General features: G+C 40.1%; 1 protein-coding gene across 2 annotated transcripts in view; it reads left to right on the forward strand.

The window, feature by feature from the left end:
- Positions 1-19,241, forward strand: part of LOC146319298 (phosphatidylinositol-binding clathrin assembly protein-like) — a 41,653-nt gene that overhangs the window by 16,537 nt on the left and 5,875 nt on the right. The window contains exons 3-16 of one of the 2 annotated variants that reach the window (XM_084729892.1): positions 2,110-2,185; positions 2,569-2,671; positions 4,053-4,146; positions 4,463-4,574; positions 5,246-5,352; positions 7,362-7,403; positions 9,809-9,894; positions 10,571-10,673; positions 11,896-12,029; positions 13,875-13,972; positions 14,194-14,307; positions 14,429-14,459; positions 14,627-14,768; positions 17,945-17,968. In XM_084729892.1, coding sequence (XP_084586018.1) covers positions 2,110-2,185; positions 2,569-2,671; positions 4,053-4,146; positions 4,463-4,574; positions 5,246-5,352; positions 7,362-7,403; positions 9,809-9,894; positions 10,571-10,673; positions 11,896-12,029; positions 13,875-13,972; positions 14,194-14,307; positions 14,429-14,459; positions 14,627-14,768; positions 17,945-17,968 — 1,266 coding nt within the window. The remainder of the gene's footprint in view (positions 1-2,109; positions 2,186-2,568; positions 2,672-4,052; positions 4,147-4,462; positions 4,575-5,245; positions 5,353-7,361; positions 7,404-9,808; positions 9,895-10,570; positions 10,674-11,895; positions 12,030-13,874; positions 13,973-14,193; positions 14,308-14,428; positions 14,460-14,626; positions 14,769-17,944; positions 17,969-19,241) is intronic. The other variant, XM_084729893.1, reaches the window with a different exon arrangement.

A 19,241-nucleotide genomic window follows, 5' to 3' on the forward strand; every position in this document is an offset into this window, starting at 1 on the left:
TTCCAGAGAGTTCTGCCAAGAACTGAACATAAAGGATTACACCTAGAAGCATCTATGAAAGGTTTCACCCAACTATCTCAAACCATCTTTTCAGGTTCTTAACCAAGTTATTTTTGGTGGAAATGACCTGAACGGTCCAAATTAGGTGCCTGAACTGGAATGGGTCCGGTTACATGCTGGTCGGAAAGACCTACCAAGACCAACCAACATCAAAGATGTTCAAGACAAATCTGAAAAGATGCAAAGAAGTCATTACTCTCCCCATGATAATGTTAGCAAACCACAAATTATGAGCCATTTTTTCCTCTGTTTTTTTGTTGCTGGGTGCTACTGATCAGTTGGTGGCACTGGTTGTTACCATGGTTACATGGGTTTGAGTCAGCCTGGGGGTAAGGTGTCTAATTTTTTGGCTTACAGTCTTTATTTTTGTGAGGTGGTCTAACTTGCAATAGAGTAATCCATGAGCAAAATTAAGACTAGTCTAAAACATCTTTGTGAGACTGGCCCCTGATCACAAGGCCTCTTGGTGGTCGTTGTTTACACCTGTATTTAGAGCGGTCCACTTATGATCCGATCACTCAGGTGTAAAACAGGCTCATTGCTAATGTGCTGTAATAATTGTTAGTTGCAGCCCCACAGAGGGTAGTAAACTATTAATGCAGCATCAGAGCAGCACACAGGACTCGATGAAAGGGTGAAACAAGGACATTTCCTGTACAATCTAAGGCTCCCTGCACCTCCACATACACACACATGACGTGGACTTATCGGTTCGCTCGAGCTGTTGACATTTTGCTCGCTAGGTTGTATCAATTTCCTTCCAACTCTTGCAGCGAGTTTCTTTGAAGCTGTATCTTCATGTGTCCGACAAGGACTGATGAGGTATCCCGCTGACATTTCAATGACCAGGGTGACAAATCAACTCACTGCACCGCTCGCACTACAAGAGCAACGGACCCCCAAACATCAAACATGTTAAGGATGAGAGTGTCAGACTAGAAAGTGCGGCTGTGGCGGCGCCTCTTACAAAGTATTCAAACAACAGAGCTTCGTGCAACACAAATGGTGACATGATGTTTGGAAAATTTGTCAGGGACGCCTGGGTTTACCACACAAACTGGCACCTTTACTTCCTTAATGTGATGTATTGTTGAAACTGGATGCTGGAGTGTGATCATTACAAACTGGGAAACCACTGGGACATCTTTTAAAGAGAGAAAGGCTCCGTAGATTGAAAGAAGGAGAAGAGTTTTTGTTAATGCTTGGTGCAAGAGGAGCCAAAACTTGTGTGGATTGATAGCTCTCAGTTCATTGTTTTATAAACCCTGAAACAGGCCATTTATATTTACAAATTCTTATTTTAAAAGGTAGGCTATATGGTGTAATGTGTATTATAGCTTGTTGAAGTTGTTTTTGTCTTTGGACAGCTGTCGGACGGTGCAAGTTGGCAGGCATGGAGTAAAAGGAAATGCTAGGAGAATTGCCAATTTTGCCTTTGTTTCGTTTGCTGAAATGGAAAGCTAATTTTGATCTATTTTTCATTTAATATTTTAATTGTGACACCCATAGTATATTTATATTTCTAATAGCAAAACCACAATCATTCTGTTCATGTAAATTTTTTTATTTGTTGTTTTTACTCCTCACTTTTATTGGCGATAAAGCTCTGTTGAGTTGAAATTAAACAGAAATTGAATTGGTTGACCCGACCTGACCTGCCAACCTGGCAACCAAGATCAGTGTTGACCCCAAAACACATTATAATTGATTATTGACAGGTGAGAGCAGAGACAGAGAAATACACACCAGTTTTGTGGTTTCAGTGAAGGATTGCAGCTGCTGCGGTAAAGTAAAAGCATTGTGCATTTGATTTTTTGCATGCGTGCTGGTTGTTGGTTACACATCCATCGAGCCCTGATTGTGGGCAGCTACAGTTTTGGAGGAAGTTAAAAGTTTCCATTTCAACAAACTCAAAGCTGCCAGCCCTGTGTACAAATGAACTCTTCAGTGCTGTTGTATCTTTTGTCTGCGTGGATGTGACTTAATATTGTCAAGTGAACGGCATCAGATAAGTCACTAACTGTTTCCCTTTGTGCTTTTTTCCATCAGAGATTGATGCAGTACCTTGCCTCCAGAAACACGCTCTTCAACCTCAACAACTTTCTAGATAAGGCTGCACTACAAGGTGATTTAATGCCGTTCAGCTGTTTGTAAACTCAGCAGTGCTGCACGTCTAACAAAATGACTTTATGTCGAACTGTCCTCGGCTCTGTAACACTATCAATAAGCTTGTTTCACGGTAGAGCTGCAGACAAATGTGCCTTTTGTCTGATATAAAAGAAGCTGCTGAATGCTACTGAAAATGGAAAAATATGCCCAGACTTTGGAATTAAATATTTTTGTATCATACAAAATTAATAAATAAGTAAAGTGAGATGGTGCAAGGGCCAGTTGAAAGCAGATTTTTCATGGAGACCAAGTCCATTTCATATGAAAGAGATTAAAGCTTCTTAACCTGGTCTGAAGTGATCAGTCTCTAACTGCAGCGCCCCCTCTCTGCCCCTCCAGGGTATAACATGTCAACTTTCATCAGACGCTACAGCCGGTACCTGAACGAAAAAGCCATGTCCTACAGACTAGCGGCAGTGGACTTCACCAAGATGAAGAGAGGGTAACAAACTCCCCACACACACCACACTGATACATACGTGTCACATATATGGAGGGGCATTATGGGCCTCTTTGACCAAAATGGATGTGAGTGTTATCTTTTTTTGTAATGTCTGCTGGTCAGAGGCCACCATGGCCACAAGTGACCCTTCTTTAAGTCTCGTCCCTTTTCGCTTGGCGCTCCACAAACAGTTGTGTTGAAGCTCAGTACCTGGTGGGACCTGATCGTGTCTAGAGGGGAACCCTTGATTTGCAAAACTCTCATGAGATTTGTATGTAATATTTCTTTAAAAAAAAAAAAACTAATTATGTTTTACAGTGTGAAAACACTGTGGCTACAGTCTGCTAAGGTTTAGGGACAGAAAATTATGGTTTGGGTTAAATTTAAGGTGACCAGATATTCTAAATGAGAACCAGGGAAGGTTCCGGTTTGGCGGCCAATATTATTCAAATATCCAGTGTTACTATCTTTGAAATAAAAAAAGAGGGGACCATTCTGGTTCCATGTATTTTGTCTTGTTGTACCGTGATGAAATATGGTGCGGGCTGACTGATTCCTTCTCTTTACCTTTCCACCTCACTCTTCTACCCTCTCCGCGCTTCACTCTTTTTCATTCTTCCTTCTCACGCTCTTCTCCTTCCTTTCCAATCCTTCATAAGAAATAGTACACCATTAGATAAATACTTCTGTCAACAGATTCCCATTGCTTCGCTCATTTTTGTGTTTTGTCCCAAAATGGTTTGTTACATGGAAACATCTGGGAAGTCATCCTTAGAAACTGTTTGGAAAAGGGCAGGCACTTTAAAAAAAAAAAAAACACTTAGTAGGGCGAGTCCACCTGCCTAGCAGGGTAAATGTAATCCTGTCTTTGGGGGTTGGGACTGTGGAAAGGTCAATTATGGGCTAATGGTAAATACTAAAAAAAGCAAATTGCTAAAATGTAGTGTAACTGCAACACAACCAGAAAAGAGTAATGTTCACTAACTAAGCAGCTAACAACTTAGTTAACTTTAGCCAACAAAAGCCACTAGTCATACCAGACCAAATAAGACTTCTGGTGTCAAAACTCCTGAGTGCATTGAACTGAACAAGGATGTTCATAAATTTAACTTTTAATTCGTAGAAGGAATAATGTGTTATTTTCTCTGTTGTAATTAACACAAACTCAAATGTGTTTCTTGCTCACACTAACAGCTTCTGTCTGTTGACTCTAAAGGATTTCTTTACACACACAAACACACACACACACACACACACACACACACACACACACACACACACACACACACACACACACACACACACACCTCAGTCTACAGGTCTGATTAGTCCTGTGTGTTGCATGTGTGTCTGTGTGCATGTATTTCGTGTTTGTTACCAGGGCTGACGGCGTGATGCGCACCATGAATACAGAGAAGCTCATTAAGACTCTGCCTACAATTCAGAACCAGCTGGATGCACTGCTGGATTTCCAGGTAAAACATCTGACTTAAAGATACCAGACGGGTATAAAAAAAAAAGTGTAGCAGTCAAAGAAATATCTTAATCTGATGTGTGTTTTTCTTTTCTTTTTCTTTGCTTCTCTTCTTTCTTTCTTTTCTTATTATTTTCTTCCTTTTCTTTGTCATTTCTTTTGTTTTTTCTTTTCCTCTCTTTTTTCCTTTTCTTTTCTTTTCTTTTCTTATTGTTTTCTTTTTCTTGTTTTCTTTTCTTTCCTTTTCATTTCTTGTCTTTTTTCTGTCCCTTTCTTCTGTTCCTTTCTTTTCTTTTCTCATCTTTTCTCTTCTTCAGCCCAACTCCAACGAGCTGACCAATGGAGTGATCAACACAGCGTTCATGTTGCTGTTTAAAGACTCCATACGGCTGTTTGCTGCTTACAACGAGGGCGTCATCAACATGCTGGGTAAATACAACACACACACAGATCCAGAGTTAATCTCTACTGAGTCCATTTTGTATTTATGCAGTAATCTGCCTCCGGTGTCGAGATCACAAGACTGTGACTCCACTCAATCCGTCTTTAAGGAGAAATCAATTTTTCCTCGGACTGTCTCTCAAAGTCCAATTAAAGACTATAAAGATCACCTTTTCTTTCATCAATTATTAAGCCTGTGAGGAGTCGGAGAACAGACCAGCAGACTCTTTACTGAGGAGTCCATTAAATGATTCATTACTTAACTGACCTGATCTGAGCTGATTCAACCGTGGATATATAGTTACTAACTGGGCCTCTATGTGGAGTTCTTGTCCAGATGTGCCGGCTTATCAGGACAAATCGGCACCAAATTGATTATTTAAAGGGATAGGTCTGTTTTTTAAGTGGGGTTGTATGAGGTACTTATCCATAGTCAGTGTATTAGCTACAGTAGATGGCAAATTAGAGTGATCCTAGTTAGGGGTGGAGATTGAGATTGAAAATTACAATTCCACCCACATCATTAAGAAATTGAAATTTCGATTTTGCTATCAATTCCCACGCTAATTTAAATCTCAGCTAAATATTTACGTGGACTTTTTCCTCATTTTTGAATAAAAAAGCGATCTCGTGCTGCTTCTCGGTCTTCTGATACACAGAGAAATACTTCGACATGAAGAAGAACCAGTGCAAAGAAGCTCTGGAGATCTACAAGACCTTCCTCAACAGGATGACCAAACTGTCTGAGTTTCTCAAAGTGGCAGAGGTAACGTTTTGTTTGTCCCGCTGCTCCTCCACAGAGAGGGCGAGAATATCTGGAGCGAATCTCGACGGTCTCCTCTCTCCCCCCCCCTGCTCCCTATAAACATTATCTCTGTGTTCTTTAATCATTTTGAATTTAACCTGCAGAGTAAAAGAATCCACTTTACCCTGTTGAGATTTGCTCCAGACTTCTGCTACCTTCGGGATCTGATTTACGGTTGACATTTCCCTGACCGTAGATCCGTTTCCAGGGGCTTTCTTCTCCTTTAATCTTCCAAGTCTTTTTTTTTTTTTTTTTCGCCTCTAGATTTTCTCCTGTTTCTGTCCTTCTCTTGCCCTGACCTGGGGAGGGGGTTAGTCCAAAAATATGGCTGAGTCTTAGCCTATCAGAGAGCCACTCATGTAGAGCTTCCAGTTGAGGGACCCCTCGCGTGCTGCCTGTTCACATGCCTGCACTGCATGCCCAAGCAAGCTCTTTTTTCTCTCACTATCTCTGTCTCCTCTTATTTTGTTTCCTCCCTTTTCTTAAAACAAACAAAACATGTTTCTTTATAATGGCTGTTATCCAATTAACAGTTGCAGTCCTTGCTAGGCTTCACAGTGAATACAAACAGTCTGATCCTCTGTAGACTGCGTAGCATCCATCTTCAAAGGCTTTCTCTCTGCTTGGTTTCCATTTGGAAGAAGGTTTGGGGTGCAGCCGCTCGATCCAAAGAAAAAAAAAAACAAAAAAAAAACAAAAACAAAACAACAGACTAACGTTGACTTTAAGGACCCATTCATTTTACCTGTCTAACAAAATGTGTGTTTGTCTGTTTTGTGTGTCATCTGTGTCCTCCCCCTTGTCTTTCTGTTCAAAGTCAACATTAGTTGAGTGTCTTCCTTTTGGATGTTTCTTACCTCGCAGTCACGTGACCTGTTGTCTGCCCTCTCTGCCCTGCCTGTCCAATCAGTCGGTGTGCTCTCAGCATTCATTTCAAACTCCAGGGGCCGCATTACAGAAACTTCCTATCCTAAGTTAAAATAAGAATAGCCTAAGATAAAGATTTTTCCAGTTTAGTATTACAGACGCATATCCCAGCTATTTTATATCTATTTTATTTTACTTCATCCTATTATCTCAAATTAGGGAATCATAAATACTCAATCCAACATTACTTAACAACTTTTATGCCTGTCACCTAGCAACTAAAAACACTCCTGTTAGCAAACACTACTGTTAGCTACTGTTAGCTAACACTGCCATTGTTAGCTAACACTACTGTTAGTGAACACTTATGTTAGCTACCACTAGCTAGGTAGTGAGTTAGCCATTACTATGGGTGAGGAAGTGAAAATTTGCACAGCTTAATGGTTATTCTAAAGTTAGAATTAGTTAGTAGATTTGCTACTACTACAGGTGGAAAAGTGAAAATTAGCACAGTTTATTCTGAAGTTAGACTTTATTTAAGATTTTGGGAAGTTAGTGTGTTGGTGTAATGCACTTTTCCCAATCTTAAGTTAGGATATAAACTAGGAAAATAGGAACTATTCATTTGTAATGTTTTTTTTTTTTCCCTAAATCAGGTCCTAACCCTAATTACCATCTTTATAAAACATTAAAGATGGGATCTGCATGTAAGGAAGTTTCTGCAATATGTGCCCTGATCTCAGTGTGTGTGTGTGTGTGTGTATGTACTTATAAGTGTGTGTGTGTGTGTATACATATACTGTGTATATATAGGTGTTTGTATGCGTGTGCATGCGCCCTCCTCCCCTCCTCCTCTGTTGTCTTTTATTTGTTTTCCTTTCCAGCCACTGCATGAAGTAATGAATGCTTGGGTTTGATTCTTCTTTCTCCCTCCTCCTCCTCCTCCTCCTCCTCCTCTTCCTCTTCCTCCTTCACATGCCTCTTCCCTTTTTATTTTTTACTCTGTTGGGTTTATTCCTTGTTTTATTATTACATTTGGTTTATATTTTATTTTGCCTCCCTCCTCCCTCCCCCTACCCCTCCCCTCCTTTTTTGTGACACAGCGAGTTGGGATAGATCAGGGCGACAGCCCCGATCTCACACAGGTCAGTCTACATCTCATCTCAATCAGTCAATCAACCAGTCAGTCAACCAGTTATTTAAATCCGTCAAGTCAATCCCATAATGCTTCATTCTAAACGCTCCCGTTCCCTACTCACCCTACAGACCTGCCCACACTGCAGCTGCCCCGTCCTCCTCCTCTCTTCTTCACTCTCCTTAACTCCACCTTTTCTCCTTTTTTCTCTCTGAACAGAGTCTAGAATGTAGAGGAAACAATAAATCAAGACCTGCAAATAGCCTTGAAGCACATTTTTCCCCCCCGCAATTTCTGTGGCTAACACTTTATAATAACCATCATTAATAAATGGTAAACTGATAGTTAAGTAAACCTTAGATAATGCTTATGAACATTCAAGTTATGTATATATACTATATGCTTTATAACCATTTATTTAAAAATGTTAGAAAAATTAGAAACATAAGTTGCAACTTTATAATGACCATCCAGGTAATGTTTGCAGATGCACTACACAGTAATAATTAACCATTTAAAAAGTATTATCACTGTGAGTTGAAACTTAATATTGGCCATCCAAATAATGTTTACAGATGCACCACAGTTAATTAACCTTTCATAAAGTATTATACATTATACATTGGTTGCAACTTTATAATGGATATGATACAATATAAAATATTTTTAATAAATCATATATATATTTATAATTTAACTAATTATTATACATAAACTAATGATAAAATAACAAAGTATAGCATAAATAATAATTATCACACATAGTAAATCATCACTGGTTATTATAAAGTGTTACCTTTCTAAGCTTTAGTGCAGGATTTCCATTTTTTTTTTCCTTAACTGACTCACTGTAAAATCAATTTTACTCTGAGGTAAGATTTTGAAACCCGAATAACAAAAGTTTGTAGCCTCTTTTTGTTTGTTTCTTTTTTTTTTTTTTTGCAGATTTCTATTTTAGATGTCCTTGACCGGGGCTTAATATCTGTCTGAATTTTTTCCAGCAGTCTTTCTGGCATTTTCACAGTGTAAATATCAAGGCTTGTCTCTTCATTTAAAGGCTTATCCAACAAATAAGTCAGCACAGCTTCCTGAAATAGGTTCTTTCACCCATATAAGCAGTGTTCAAATCATTTTCCTGAAAAAGATTATGTCCCTTTGCATTAGCTGTGGGGAGAGCAGCGAATGGTTTTTTTTATTAAGTAGGTTTCTGCAAATATGACTTGGATAGGTGTACATAATGCCATCATAAGTACTGCATATCATGCTCAAGGCCCCAAATGCAACTTTCCTTTTCAGTGGACACATAATTGGATTGCAATGTGATAAAACAAATCAGGTACCAAGCTGAAAAGGGCTGACTTTTTAAAATTAATGCCATGTTTGTAGTGCTTATGAAGACCTTATGTGCCCTTATTCAACCACATAGTGACCCATGCCTATACTGAGCTCTAGATATGTGTCTGTTTTACTTTTAAACTTTTAGCATATTCTAGATTTCTCTGAAGAAGGATATCCAGAATTCGCATTTTACTCTCTTTCCCCCTTAAAATAAGTATATGAGAAATCTTTTCTTTGCTTGTTGTGTTTGCATTGTGTTTCTCTGGTGCTGAAATGTAAGGCTCTCGATGAAAACCGCGGTATCACATGTGGTCAAAATGAACCCATCCATCCTTTTTGTTTTCCAATAACGAGTGCCGGCCAGCTGCTCGATGTGCATACCTGGTTTTTCACCGGACGTTTACATTTCACGGAGTTAACTTCCCTGGCTTCCAGTGGGATAAAATTTTGTCTCCTTTGTGTAGTTACTGCCTGATTTCCAAACTAAATCAAATGAATAATAACGTTAATCTGACTTTTCAACCTAACGTGGAATCCACGAGTTAACTCTTAATTTTAGGACTGTGATTTTTGATTTTTGATTTTTTATGTGTATGCGTGTGTAAAGTGTGCGTGTTTACGAGAGCGTTTGTGCACTGCTGGCCTCTGCATGGGCTCATTAGACGGTTCAGAGATGTGTTTGTTGTGTTTCTGCTCTGGAGCCCTGCAGCGACGATGCTCTGCTCTGTCCTGACCTGTCAGTCCCGCTGTGGACGCGCTTGCATGATTCAAAGGCTGATGTGTGCATGCTGGTCAACCAAACCTGATGAAACCAAATGCCAAAAAATAGCAACCATTAAAAAAAAAAAAGAACAAAGAGCTGTCGTAGAGTAGATAATCAATCTGAGGATGATGTCTTAATATTGCTGCTGCTTTGTGTGCGTGTGTGTGTGTGTGTGTGATCGAGTGACATAAAATGAGGAGGAGATGTGAGTGAGAGAAAGCAGTGTGTCCATTTTTGTCCACTTGGCTGTGGTTCTAATGTTACCCCATCAACCCCCCCTACACCCCCACCCTCCCATTTACCCCCCTCCTCAGGCTCCCAGCTCTCTCCTGGAGGCTCTGGAGCAGCATCTAGCCTCTCTGGAGGGCAGGAAGCTAAAAGACCTCTCCACCGCCAGCAGGTACGATCAGATCACAGAGAAGCTACTCAGATCTGCTGCAGCAGCCACTTACCACTGCTGTTCCTACTTCTATGAACACTCCATTAACAGATTAGTTGATTGAAAGAAAATTAGTTGCATAATATTTTGATAATCAATTAATCATTTCAGTATTTTTTCATGCAAAAATCATTTCAGTATTTTTTCATGCAAAAATCTCAAACATTTGCTTCTTAAATGTGAGGATTTGCTGCTTTTCTTTGTCATGTATGACAGTAAATGAAGAGTCTTAATGTTTTGGACAAAGAAGACGCCACTTTAGTCTCTGGAAAACAATAATTGTTGGTTGCAGCCCTAGTTACTAAATGCAGTTGTGGAAAGCGTACTGAAAATCTGTACTCAAGTACAAGCACTGTTATATCGCTAAAATATTACTCTATTACAAATAAAAGTACTGGTGTTAGAAATACACTTAAATATCAGATTGTGTTGAAAATTAAATTTTTTTTTCTTTACTCTGAGTCTTACTGCCTCACAGAGCTGCTGGCTGTAGCTTCTTGTTAAAATAAAGTTGAGATTACAAAAAACTATAAAGTGCAACTCAGTAAAAAGAGACAAACAAAACAAAGCAATATAGCAACTGTGTAAATTCTGCAGGCTCTGCAAAAATGTGTGTGTGTGTGTGTGTCACCCTCAGATCCAGCACCTTGTCCAGTGCAGTGTCGTCTCTCTCCAGCACTGGGATCTCTCTCAGCCGTATGGACGACAAGACAGAAGACAACAGACTGCAGCAACACAAGGCGAGACATCACACACACACACACACACACACACACACACACACACACACACGTACATAGTTTACACAGCTAATACTACACACCAAAATGCTGCACTGAATGAAACCACAATATGATCACACACCTTCTCACAAAATAACTGCTTCTGCTTTCATGTGAGAAAAGCACAATGGAATCACTTTAGCTCGCGTGAACCGTGAACAAAACTGCACGTCAAGTCTTTTTGTCCTCCGCACTGTTGTTGAAGTTGAATGGACAAGTGCATTAATCCTGCAATACAGTGAAATACACAGTCAGTTTCTGGCTGCTGGCCCACAGCGTACAGACGTGCACAGAGAATGAAAATGAAGGCACAGTGTGAAGGCCTCTGCAGTGGATTTTTCATTCAAGTAAAGAAGCTTCCAGGACAAATAAAAAGAGCACAGAGCAGAGATATTTATGACTACACTGCGCAATTTGAGAAATAATTTTATTTTTTTGTGATCAATTATTTATTGGATATTTAAGGCAGGGGAAGCAACATCATAGTCACAAAAAACACATATTGTAAAAGAAGGTAAAACAGCTTATTTTCTCCCTAGTTCCCCTGTTTTCTTCCCTCCACCCCCACCCTCTAACCCTGACATGATGAAAAAAGGCAGTGGAACTGTAACAATTGGTCAATTAATTGATCAGCTGATCGGGAGACCATTAATCGCTGCCCATTTTGATAATTAATTGATCAGTCATTTGTTAGGCAAAAATGTCAGACATCTGCAGCTTAAGGATTTGTTGCCTTCAAGAGTCTTTGGGTTTCTGACTGTTGCTTGTCGGACTATATTGTGATTACTTTGACTGATATGCAGCCTTAATCTGAACTCTTATTAATGTGAAATGGCCAAGAAGAACAGTTATTCTGGTCCAGACTGTAAATGTACGTATAAATGGAATAGTAGTATTTCAACTTGGCATGTTTCCTTAATGACACATCATGGCCTTTTTATGATTTATAACATAAATTATATAAGATTTCACCTTTAACCACAAATATTTAGAGTAAGTACCCATTTTCTCTGGTAGCTTTGACTAGCAAATAATATTTTCTGTCTTTATAATGTACTTTGTGGTGCAGAAAGCTCCAGGTGTGCAGTTTCTCTGTAGGAGTTTAACACCATTCACGTGTGCTGCAGGGCTGCTTAAACCGTGGAAATGTCACAGTGTACTGTTGATGCTTCCTATGCAGGAGGACGGTCATAAGGTGATCGACATTCAGACACCCAATGCGTCACCCAGCACCCAGTCAGTGGGCAGTGCCAACAGCAGCGGAGGAGCCACAGATCTGTTCTCCAACTCACCCATCGTACCCGTCAACAACCAGTAAGTCGAAAACACACGCACACAGTGCAACACGGTGCGACGTCCGCTGTGTACTGCAGGCTCCTCTGAGCTGTAGGGGAGACTGGGGGCAATTGTAACACACTCAGTTCTACCAATCAGAAGCAGATTAGAATGATGAGACTTATTCTGCACATGCTCAGTAGGATTGTCACAGTAGGATTGAAACAGACTTGTTGTGTAGTATAGTGAGAACTGGACCCAAAAGCATGACACAGGCAGCTGTTCAGTTTAAAGTGGATTTATTTTCAGTAAAGTAAGAAGGGGTGTCCAGGGCTCTCAGCTGATCCAAGGCAGACTGGCTGAGCAGGGCTGGAAACTGGTTGGCAGGCTGGAGTGGCAGGCAAATAGGTGACTGGTGGGTATGGATCTGAAGCACAGAGAAACATGGGAAAAAAACCCCCAAGAGATAAAAAATAAAAAACAAGAAGCAACAAGTAGGCCATAGTTAGTACCGCAACGTAGACTGAACGATCTTGCAGAGCCGGCGTATTTGTACAGCTGGGGTTGATTAGTGGATGCTTTCAGGTGAGCTGGCAGATTGGCAGCAGGAGTTGATTGGCAGCAGGACTGATGAGAACCACGCCGAGACACACAGACACAGAGAGAGAAACAAACAAGGAACCACAAGAAGCTCAAAGGGGGGGAGCAGCTGACACACGAGGAATGAAGAAAAGGCACAGACTATGACAAGACTGTTGCTCTGAATACAGACGATGCCTGATATCCATCTTGAGGGGTGCTTTAAATTTGAGATACAGTGGGGATATATGATTTTATTGTCAGAGCTTCATTTGCACCCAAACACTGACTTCTTGCATTAAAATTAATTTTATCGTCCGTGTCCTTATTAGTAAAAATTAGAGCTGCTCCCTGATTTCAGTGTTTAGGCAGATATCTTTCAGTTTACTGAGATTCTTCTTGTTGAGGATTCATTGTTTTTCTTTTGTCGGTCAGTGTGCATTACACCAACAGAATAAAACAGAACGAACCTTATAAAAATGCATAGGGAGTCACTGCAATGAGGAATTATAAATAAGGGGAATCATAAATATATTTTTATATTAGCTGGCACACTTATTAAAAATAGATAACGTGCTGGTGTTTAACTGATGACAGAAGGTGAAACGACTAGCTGGTAAACACATTTCAGCTCTTGTTTATTAGCTGCATGACTGCACACAGAGCAATGCAACAGCGCAGCAGGCTGCAAACTTTACAAAACAAGTCTCTGAATCACCACAAACCACAAAACTAACTGTGATGGAGGCAGAGAAGAGACAGAGCGCACCGCAGAGTGCACAGGGCAGGCAACGCTTGCTTGTTTGCTTGTGCTTGTTTTTGCTCCTGATAGATTTTTACCATTTTTTTTTTAATTACTCTCGACAAACTCAACAGATGTCTTGGTTTGTCTTTTCTCTGTTCCAAGACTCTCTAACTCTGGTTTGGTTGAAATAAATAAATAAATCCTTAATTCACGTTGTGAAGAGGTGTGTGGCATGCAGGGCAGCGGCTACATATATATGTTTATTTTATCAAAAGATGCCAAGTGAATTCCAAGTAGTCTTGAAGTTTAGTAGGAAAATGTAAAACAAATGTTAAAATTGCCCCGCTCTCACCTAATATAACAAATTCTATTGTTTTCTGTTTTGTCTTCAAACTACCAGCCTTTGGTTTGTTGTTTCATTTTATCACTTCACCCCAGTTCTTAAACAAGAGGCCTTTTGTCTGGCTGTCATTGTAAATTACATTTTTAAAATGATGTTTTCCAGTTACGTAAAAATAAAATGAGAAACAAAAACCTCCTCTCCATTTTGCTTCCTGCAGTGTGCCAAACCTGACCAGTGAGCTGTTCACCCTGCAGCCTAACTTCACCCCCATCCAGACCACACACACTGTGCCCAACAATAACAATGCCTGGGGAGGTAGGCCTGCATACACAACCACACACACACACACACACACACACACACACACACACACACAAATAATCATGCAAACATACAACGAAGCGTGCAAATAAATGACCACACACGCTGCTCAGAGCTGGATGCGCTGTGACAGTGATGCCCAGTTGCTTCATGCTCTTGACTCATTTTCCCCTCTTTTCTCCGTTCACGTTACCATGGCAACCTTTGGACGTCAGGTGACCTGCTAAAGCCAGCCCCACCCACTCAAATTCACAGCCCTGGAGCCCCACTGCACTCTGGGAAAATGCTGCCCAATGATTTGGACTCTTCATTAGCCAACCTCGTTGGCAGTGAGTATACAGCATCACCCTCCAAATATTCAGTCAACGCTTCATTTTTTCCTGTTATTTTTCTGTCTCGGTGTTGCTTCCTTTCAGCTGATGTTACGTCTCTTTTTTTCCCTTCTTTCAGACCTGCAGTTTGGGGGGACGCCAGCTAAAAAGTGAGTGGGTTTTTTTTTCCTGACATCTTGACTTAGGCCACAAGCAAAAAATGACTCAGCTGTCTATCCAGCTTTATCACCGTTCACACTCTCATGATTCATTATTTATCTTTCGTTTTTGCATAATCTGTGCATTTGTAAATGCTTTCTCTGTGTGTGCGCATCAGGCCGGAGCTCCAGTGGAGTCAGCTGGTAGAGAAGAAGCCAACAGGGGGAAGTGGCTGGCAGTCGAAGACCATGTGTACCAGCACCAACTGGACTCACACCACCCATCCCATGGCACCTGCACCCATGCCCGTCCCTCAGATGGTAACTTGAAACCTACAATTGAATTATCATCAAGTTAGTTTTTAAAATGGGTCGGAGTGATGCATATGAGTCCACTCAAACATTTGTGTGGGCGTGTTCAGACTGTGCTCGATTCACAGCTCACCCATTTCCACAGTCAGTTATGAACAGGATGATTCACCCCGGTGTCACCGACTGTCTTAAAGGGATAGCTCGGGTTATTTTAAGTGGAGTTGTATGGGGTTCTTTTCTATAGTCGGTGCATTAACTACAGTGGAAGGCGGCGGCCGATATGGGGAAGCAGAGAGGAGAACCAGCACTGAAGCTGCACAATGCTGCTGTGGACAGGGTCAGACAAAACCTATTTTAGCCACTTAAAAAAAAAATCAAAAGGTGCGAGTCCTACATCTTATATTACAGTTTATCATGTCCAAGATAAGATATAAAGAAGCATCAATAAAATAAATTAAAAAAAATAAATAAACAGAATAAATATAAAAAATAAAAATAGGAACACTGTAAACACAGAAAATGTAAAAATAGGGACAATATAAAGAGAGTCAGCTGTTGAGTTTACACTTTTGCACAGAGAATATTCATATTGCACATAGAATGATGATAACATGCCTGGTTATTGCACGATGGATTTAAAATTCCACCTCAGTGAAATACTGATATTGCACACTGAAAGAAAATACACCTGCCTGAAGTAATGAATATCGCACATTGAAATAAAAATAAAAAAAATTTACCTGTGTGAAATATTGCACAGTATAAACCGACATTACACCTGAAAATAGTGCTGCATACAAACTCAAAAAATATTATTATTCAGAAAATACTCCATTTGGAATGAGACCTAATTCAGAATATCCATAGAAAACGTACTGTTTACATGACCTGGATCAAACTGGGAATATTGTCATATTTAGAATAACAGTGGAAAATTGTTGTGCATCTCCAAAACTTGACCAGCACAGTGTTGATCTGTGTCTGTTGAGTGTGACTTTCACTCCACTTCAGGTCAGCACACACAAAAAAAACAACAACAAAAAAAAAACGCTCTGTGCAGCAAGTGAAATACGACATGTACTAACAGCAGTGTAAACAACACACACACACACACACACACACACACACACACACACACACACACACACACAAAGAAACAGCTGAACAAAGCACATATTTCGCACAGCGTGTTGTGGTGGAATCCAAACGGAAAAGCTACTGTAGCGTTTCTGCCAACTCTTAAAAGCTGTGAGAGATGAAATTAAAGTTAAGCGCAGCGTCTCCACTGTGTTTGATCGTCAGCCTCATGAGCCACCTGCACTCCATTAAAGCGGACCGCTCCGTCTAACGAGCGTCACGCCAGCACGGCCAAACAGATTGCAGCCATTATTATTAGTCCATTATAAGCTTGGTGACATCATGTAGCTCAGGCAGCTCTGTTCAACTTCAGCCCGACTACAGGTCTAATAAACCAGAGTGATTAAAAACACCTGTGAGGGTGACCTTTAGAATTAGATTAATAAACTCCTGACCCCCTCAACCCTGCCAATCACTTTAGACAGGTTTTATTACACCTGTCATCTTTTTATTGTTTTGTTTTTGTGTTGTTTTATTTTCATTATTGATTAATCTGACAATTCTTTTTTTTAAATTAACTGAGTAATAATTGTGAAACATCGATGTCCATCATTAAGCTCCGCCCTCCTTACTTGGGTTTGTCAAGCTTTCTATTCTTGCAGTTTACAGTGATAACAGTGAAAAGATTTAACATTGAAAACGGGAGCAACTGTTGAAACGTGAGGTCTTCGATTCCAAAGACGCATATTTCAGAGGTGTAACTAGCTAACGTGAGCTAATGCTTATAATCATTGTGTCAGCTGAGATGTTCGTCTTCAGTTCACTTTTTCAATGTTTGCACCTGACACATTTTAAAACGAAAACCCTGTAAAAGTGTGTTGAGTTTGTAAAGTTACCCAAAGATGCCGTATATGGCATTTACTCACGAGGTCGCTTTCTAGAAGAAAGAAAGTAGTTCTGGTAGATTCTACTGCAGACAAAAAGTAGATCCCATAGACTCCTCTTTAGAAAGAAATAAGAACCTACAAGAAACTGCTCACATCAAGGCCTGTGGATTATCTTGTGAAACTGGGTCATGATTTCTGGAAAGAGACAGTGCTGTTCAGTTCGATTTTTCTCATGTATGTTTTTTGTTGCCAGTTTGAGCAACACAAGCAGAGTGCGATTTAGTCTTGAATTGGTGTGAACTGTCCCTTTAAATGACAAGTCTTTGTGTTTTGGACTGTCGGTTGGGCAAAAGAAGCAATTTGAAGCATCAATTTGGTCTCTGTGATGAGCATTTTTCACTTTTCTTTCTCTTTCCAAAAATCATGACTCAATTACTCAAGATAATCCACAGACCTTCTTGTGAGCAGTTTCATGTAGGAACTACCTTCTTTCTGCACCGTTGTAATTTTTGAAAGACGTTATTGGCTTAATTAATGTAAAGCTGTCATAACAGACATCTCAAACAATGTCAACTTTGCGTTAAAAATGACCTAATTGTACTTCATGTTCATGACACATACCAAATGAAGTGTTAAAAAGTTATATCAATATTATCATTAATGACAGGACGTAGCACACTCCTAGTTACAAAATAACTGCAGAGATGAAAATATAAAATCAAGCTGACATTAAAGACTCACAGTATCTGGACTACTCGAGCAGAAATCCTTTGAAGAAGTATGGTGCATTAGTTTGGAGCCATCCATCACTTTGTCAGTGAAGTCAGTTTCTCTTAATGATACGATATCTCATTCTGGAGTGAAACTCATCAAATATACCTGCTGGCCAAATGTAAGTTGTTTTTTTTTCTTTTTTTCCGCTGCTGCATTCTGGGCTTTTGAAGGAGCTCCTAAAATGTGCCTCCGTCCTTTGTGCTGCACTCTAATTATCTCCACGTCTCTTCCATTCAGTCTGGTTTCATCTTTTTAATTCTCGACTGATTGACCTCTCAACTCAAACCGCTCATTTATTCAGCAAATGGCTCGGAAAGCCGGCGGCGCGGCCTGAATAGAAAGTAGAAGTGATTGGAACATGAGGAATGGGCAAAGGTCGGGTTTATCTTCTCCGAGCGATCACAGCTTTTCACTGTTGTAACTCTCTTTTTCTGCAACTCTCCACAGAACGGGATGATCTATACTGGCTATGTAAGTACCGTTCTTCACTTCACTTCACTTCACTTCACTTCACTTCACGTCCCCGTCAGTCCTTGTCTTCATGCACCTGATTTCATCCTGACATCCTCCTCAAACCTCCTCGTTCTGCTCGGTTCTAAACATCTCTGTCTGTGACACTTTTATTATTCAGCTGTTTGTATTGTTCGATACACAAATTACCAGACGAGAAGAGAATTATTCTGCTCATTGTGCCGTGGCGGCTTACACTCGTAGAAATAAAGGCGCTAACTAGAACCATGAAGGTTTCTTCACTTTTCTACTCGAAACCCTTTCAGAGAACCCAACATGAAGGGTTATACCTAAAGCGATCTGTGAGTGGTTCCACTGAGAACCTGCTCTGAGACTTTCATAGTGTAATGGTTCCACCCAGAACACTCTCGGGGCTCTATTCAGAACCTTTCCACCTTCTCAGGGTGCTAACAAGAACCCACACAGGGTTTTTTTCCAAGAACCCTTTGCACTGTGGTACAAAGAACCCTGGACAAGAGTCCATGAAGAACTCTCTCTATCCAGAACCTTTTCACCTTCCAAGGGTGCCAACAAGAACTTAGGGGGGTTCTACTGAGAACCTTTCTATATTACAGAGGTTTTATCTAGAGCACACCCAGCAGGTTCTAGCAAGAACCTTTTTATATTCCGAAGCTTTTATCTAGAACACACAGTAGGGGGTTCTAACAAGATTATATTAAGAGGATTTTACGCAGAACATATTGATAGGGTTCTATAAAAATACCTATTACATGGTTTTATCTAGAACACACTGAGGGGTTCTAGAGAGAACCTTTTTATATTTCAAGGGTTTTATGTAGAACACGCCAAAGGGATTCTACTGAGAACCATTTTATACTCCTGGGGTTTTATCTAGAACACACTCAGGGGGTTCTACTGAGAACTTTTCATATTCCAAGAGTTTTATCCAGAACACACTGACAGGGTTCTACAGAGAACCTTTTTATATTGCAAAGGTTTTATCTAGATGCCACCCAGGTGGTTCTACGAAGAACCCATTTATAATATGGTACAAAAAAAACCCTTGATAAAAGAGTTCTTCAAAGCTTTCAATCATCCTTGAAGAACTCTTTCTTCTAAAAAAAAAAAAAAAGGTTCTATGGAAGAAAAGGATTCTTAATGGAAGCCGTACTCTTACAAAGAACCCTGGACAAACCCTTTCTTTAAAAAGGGTTTCTTCAGAAGCAAATAGTTCTGGGTAGAACCCCAGGCCTTCTGGAAAAAAACCTTTGTG

The sequence above is a fragment of the Lutjanus erythropterus genome, chromosome 11 (genome assembly GCF_056507025.1).
Source record: "Lutjanus erythropterus isolate fLutEry1 chromosome 11, fLutEry1.hap2, whole genome shotgun sequence".
In the NCBI taxonomy this organism is placed as follows: Eukaryota; Metazoa; Chordata; class Actinopteri; order Lutjaniformes; family Lutjanidae; genus Lutjanus; species Lutjanus erythropterus.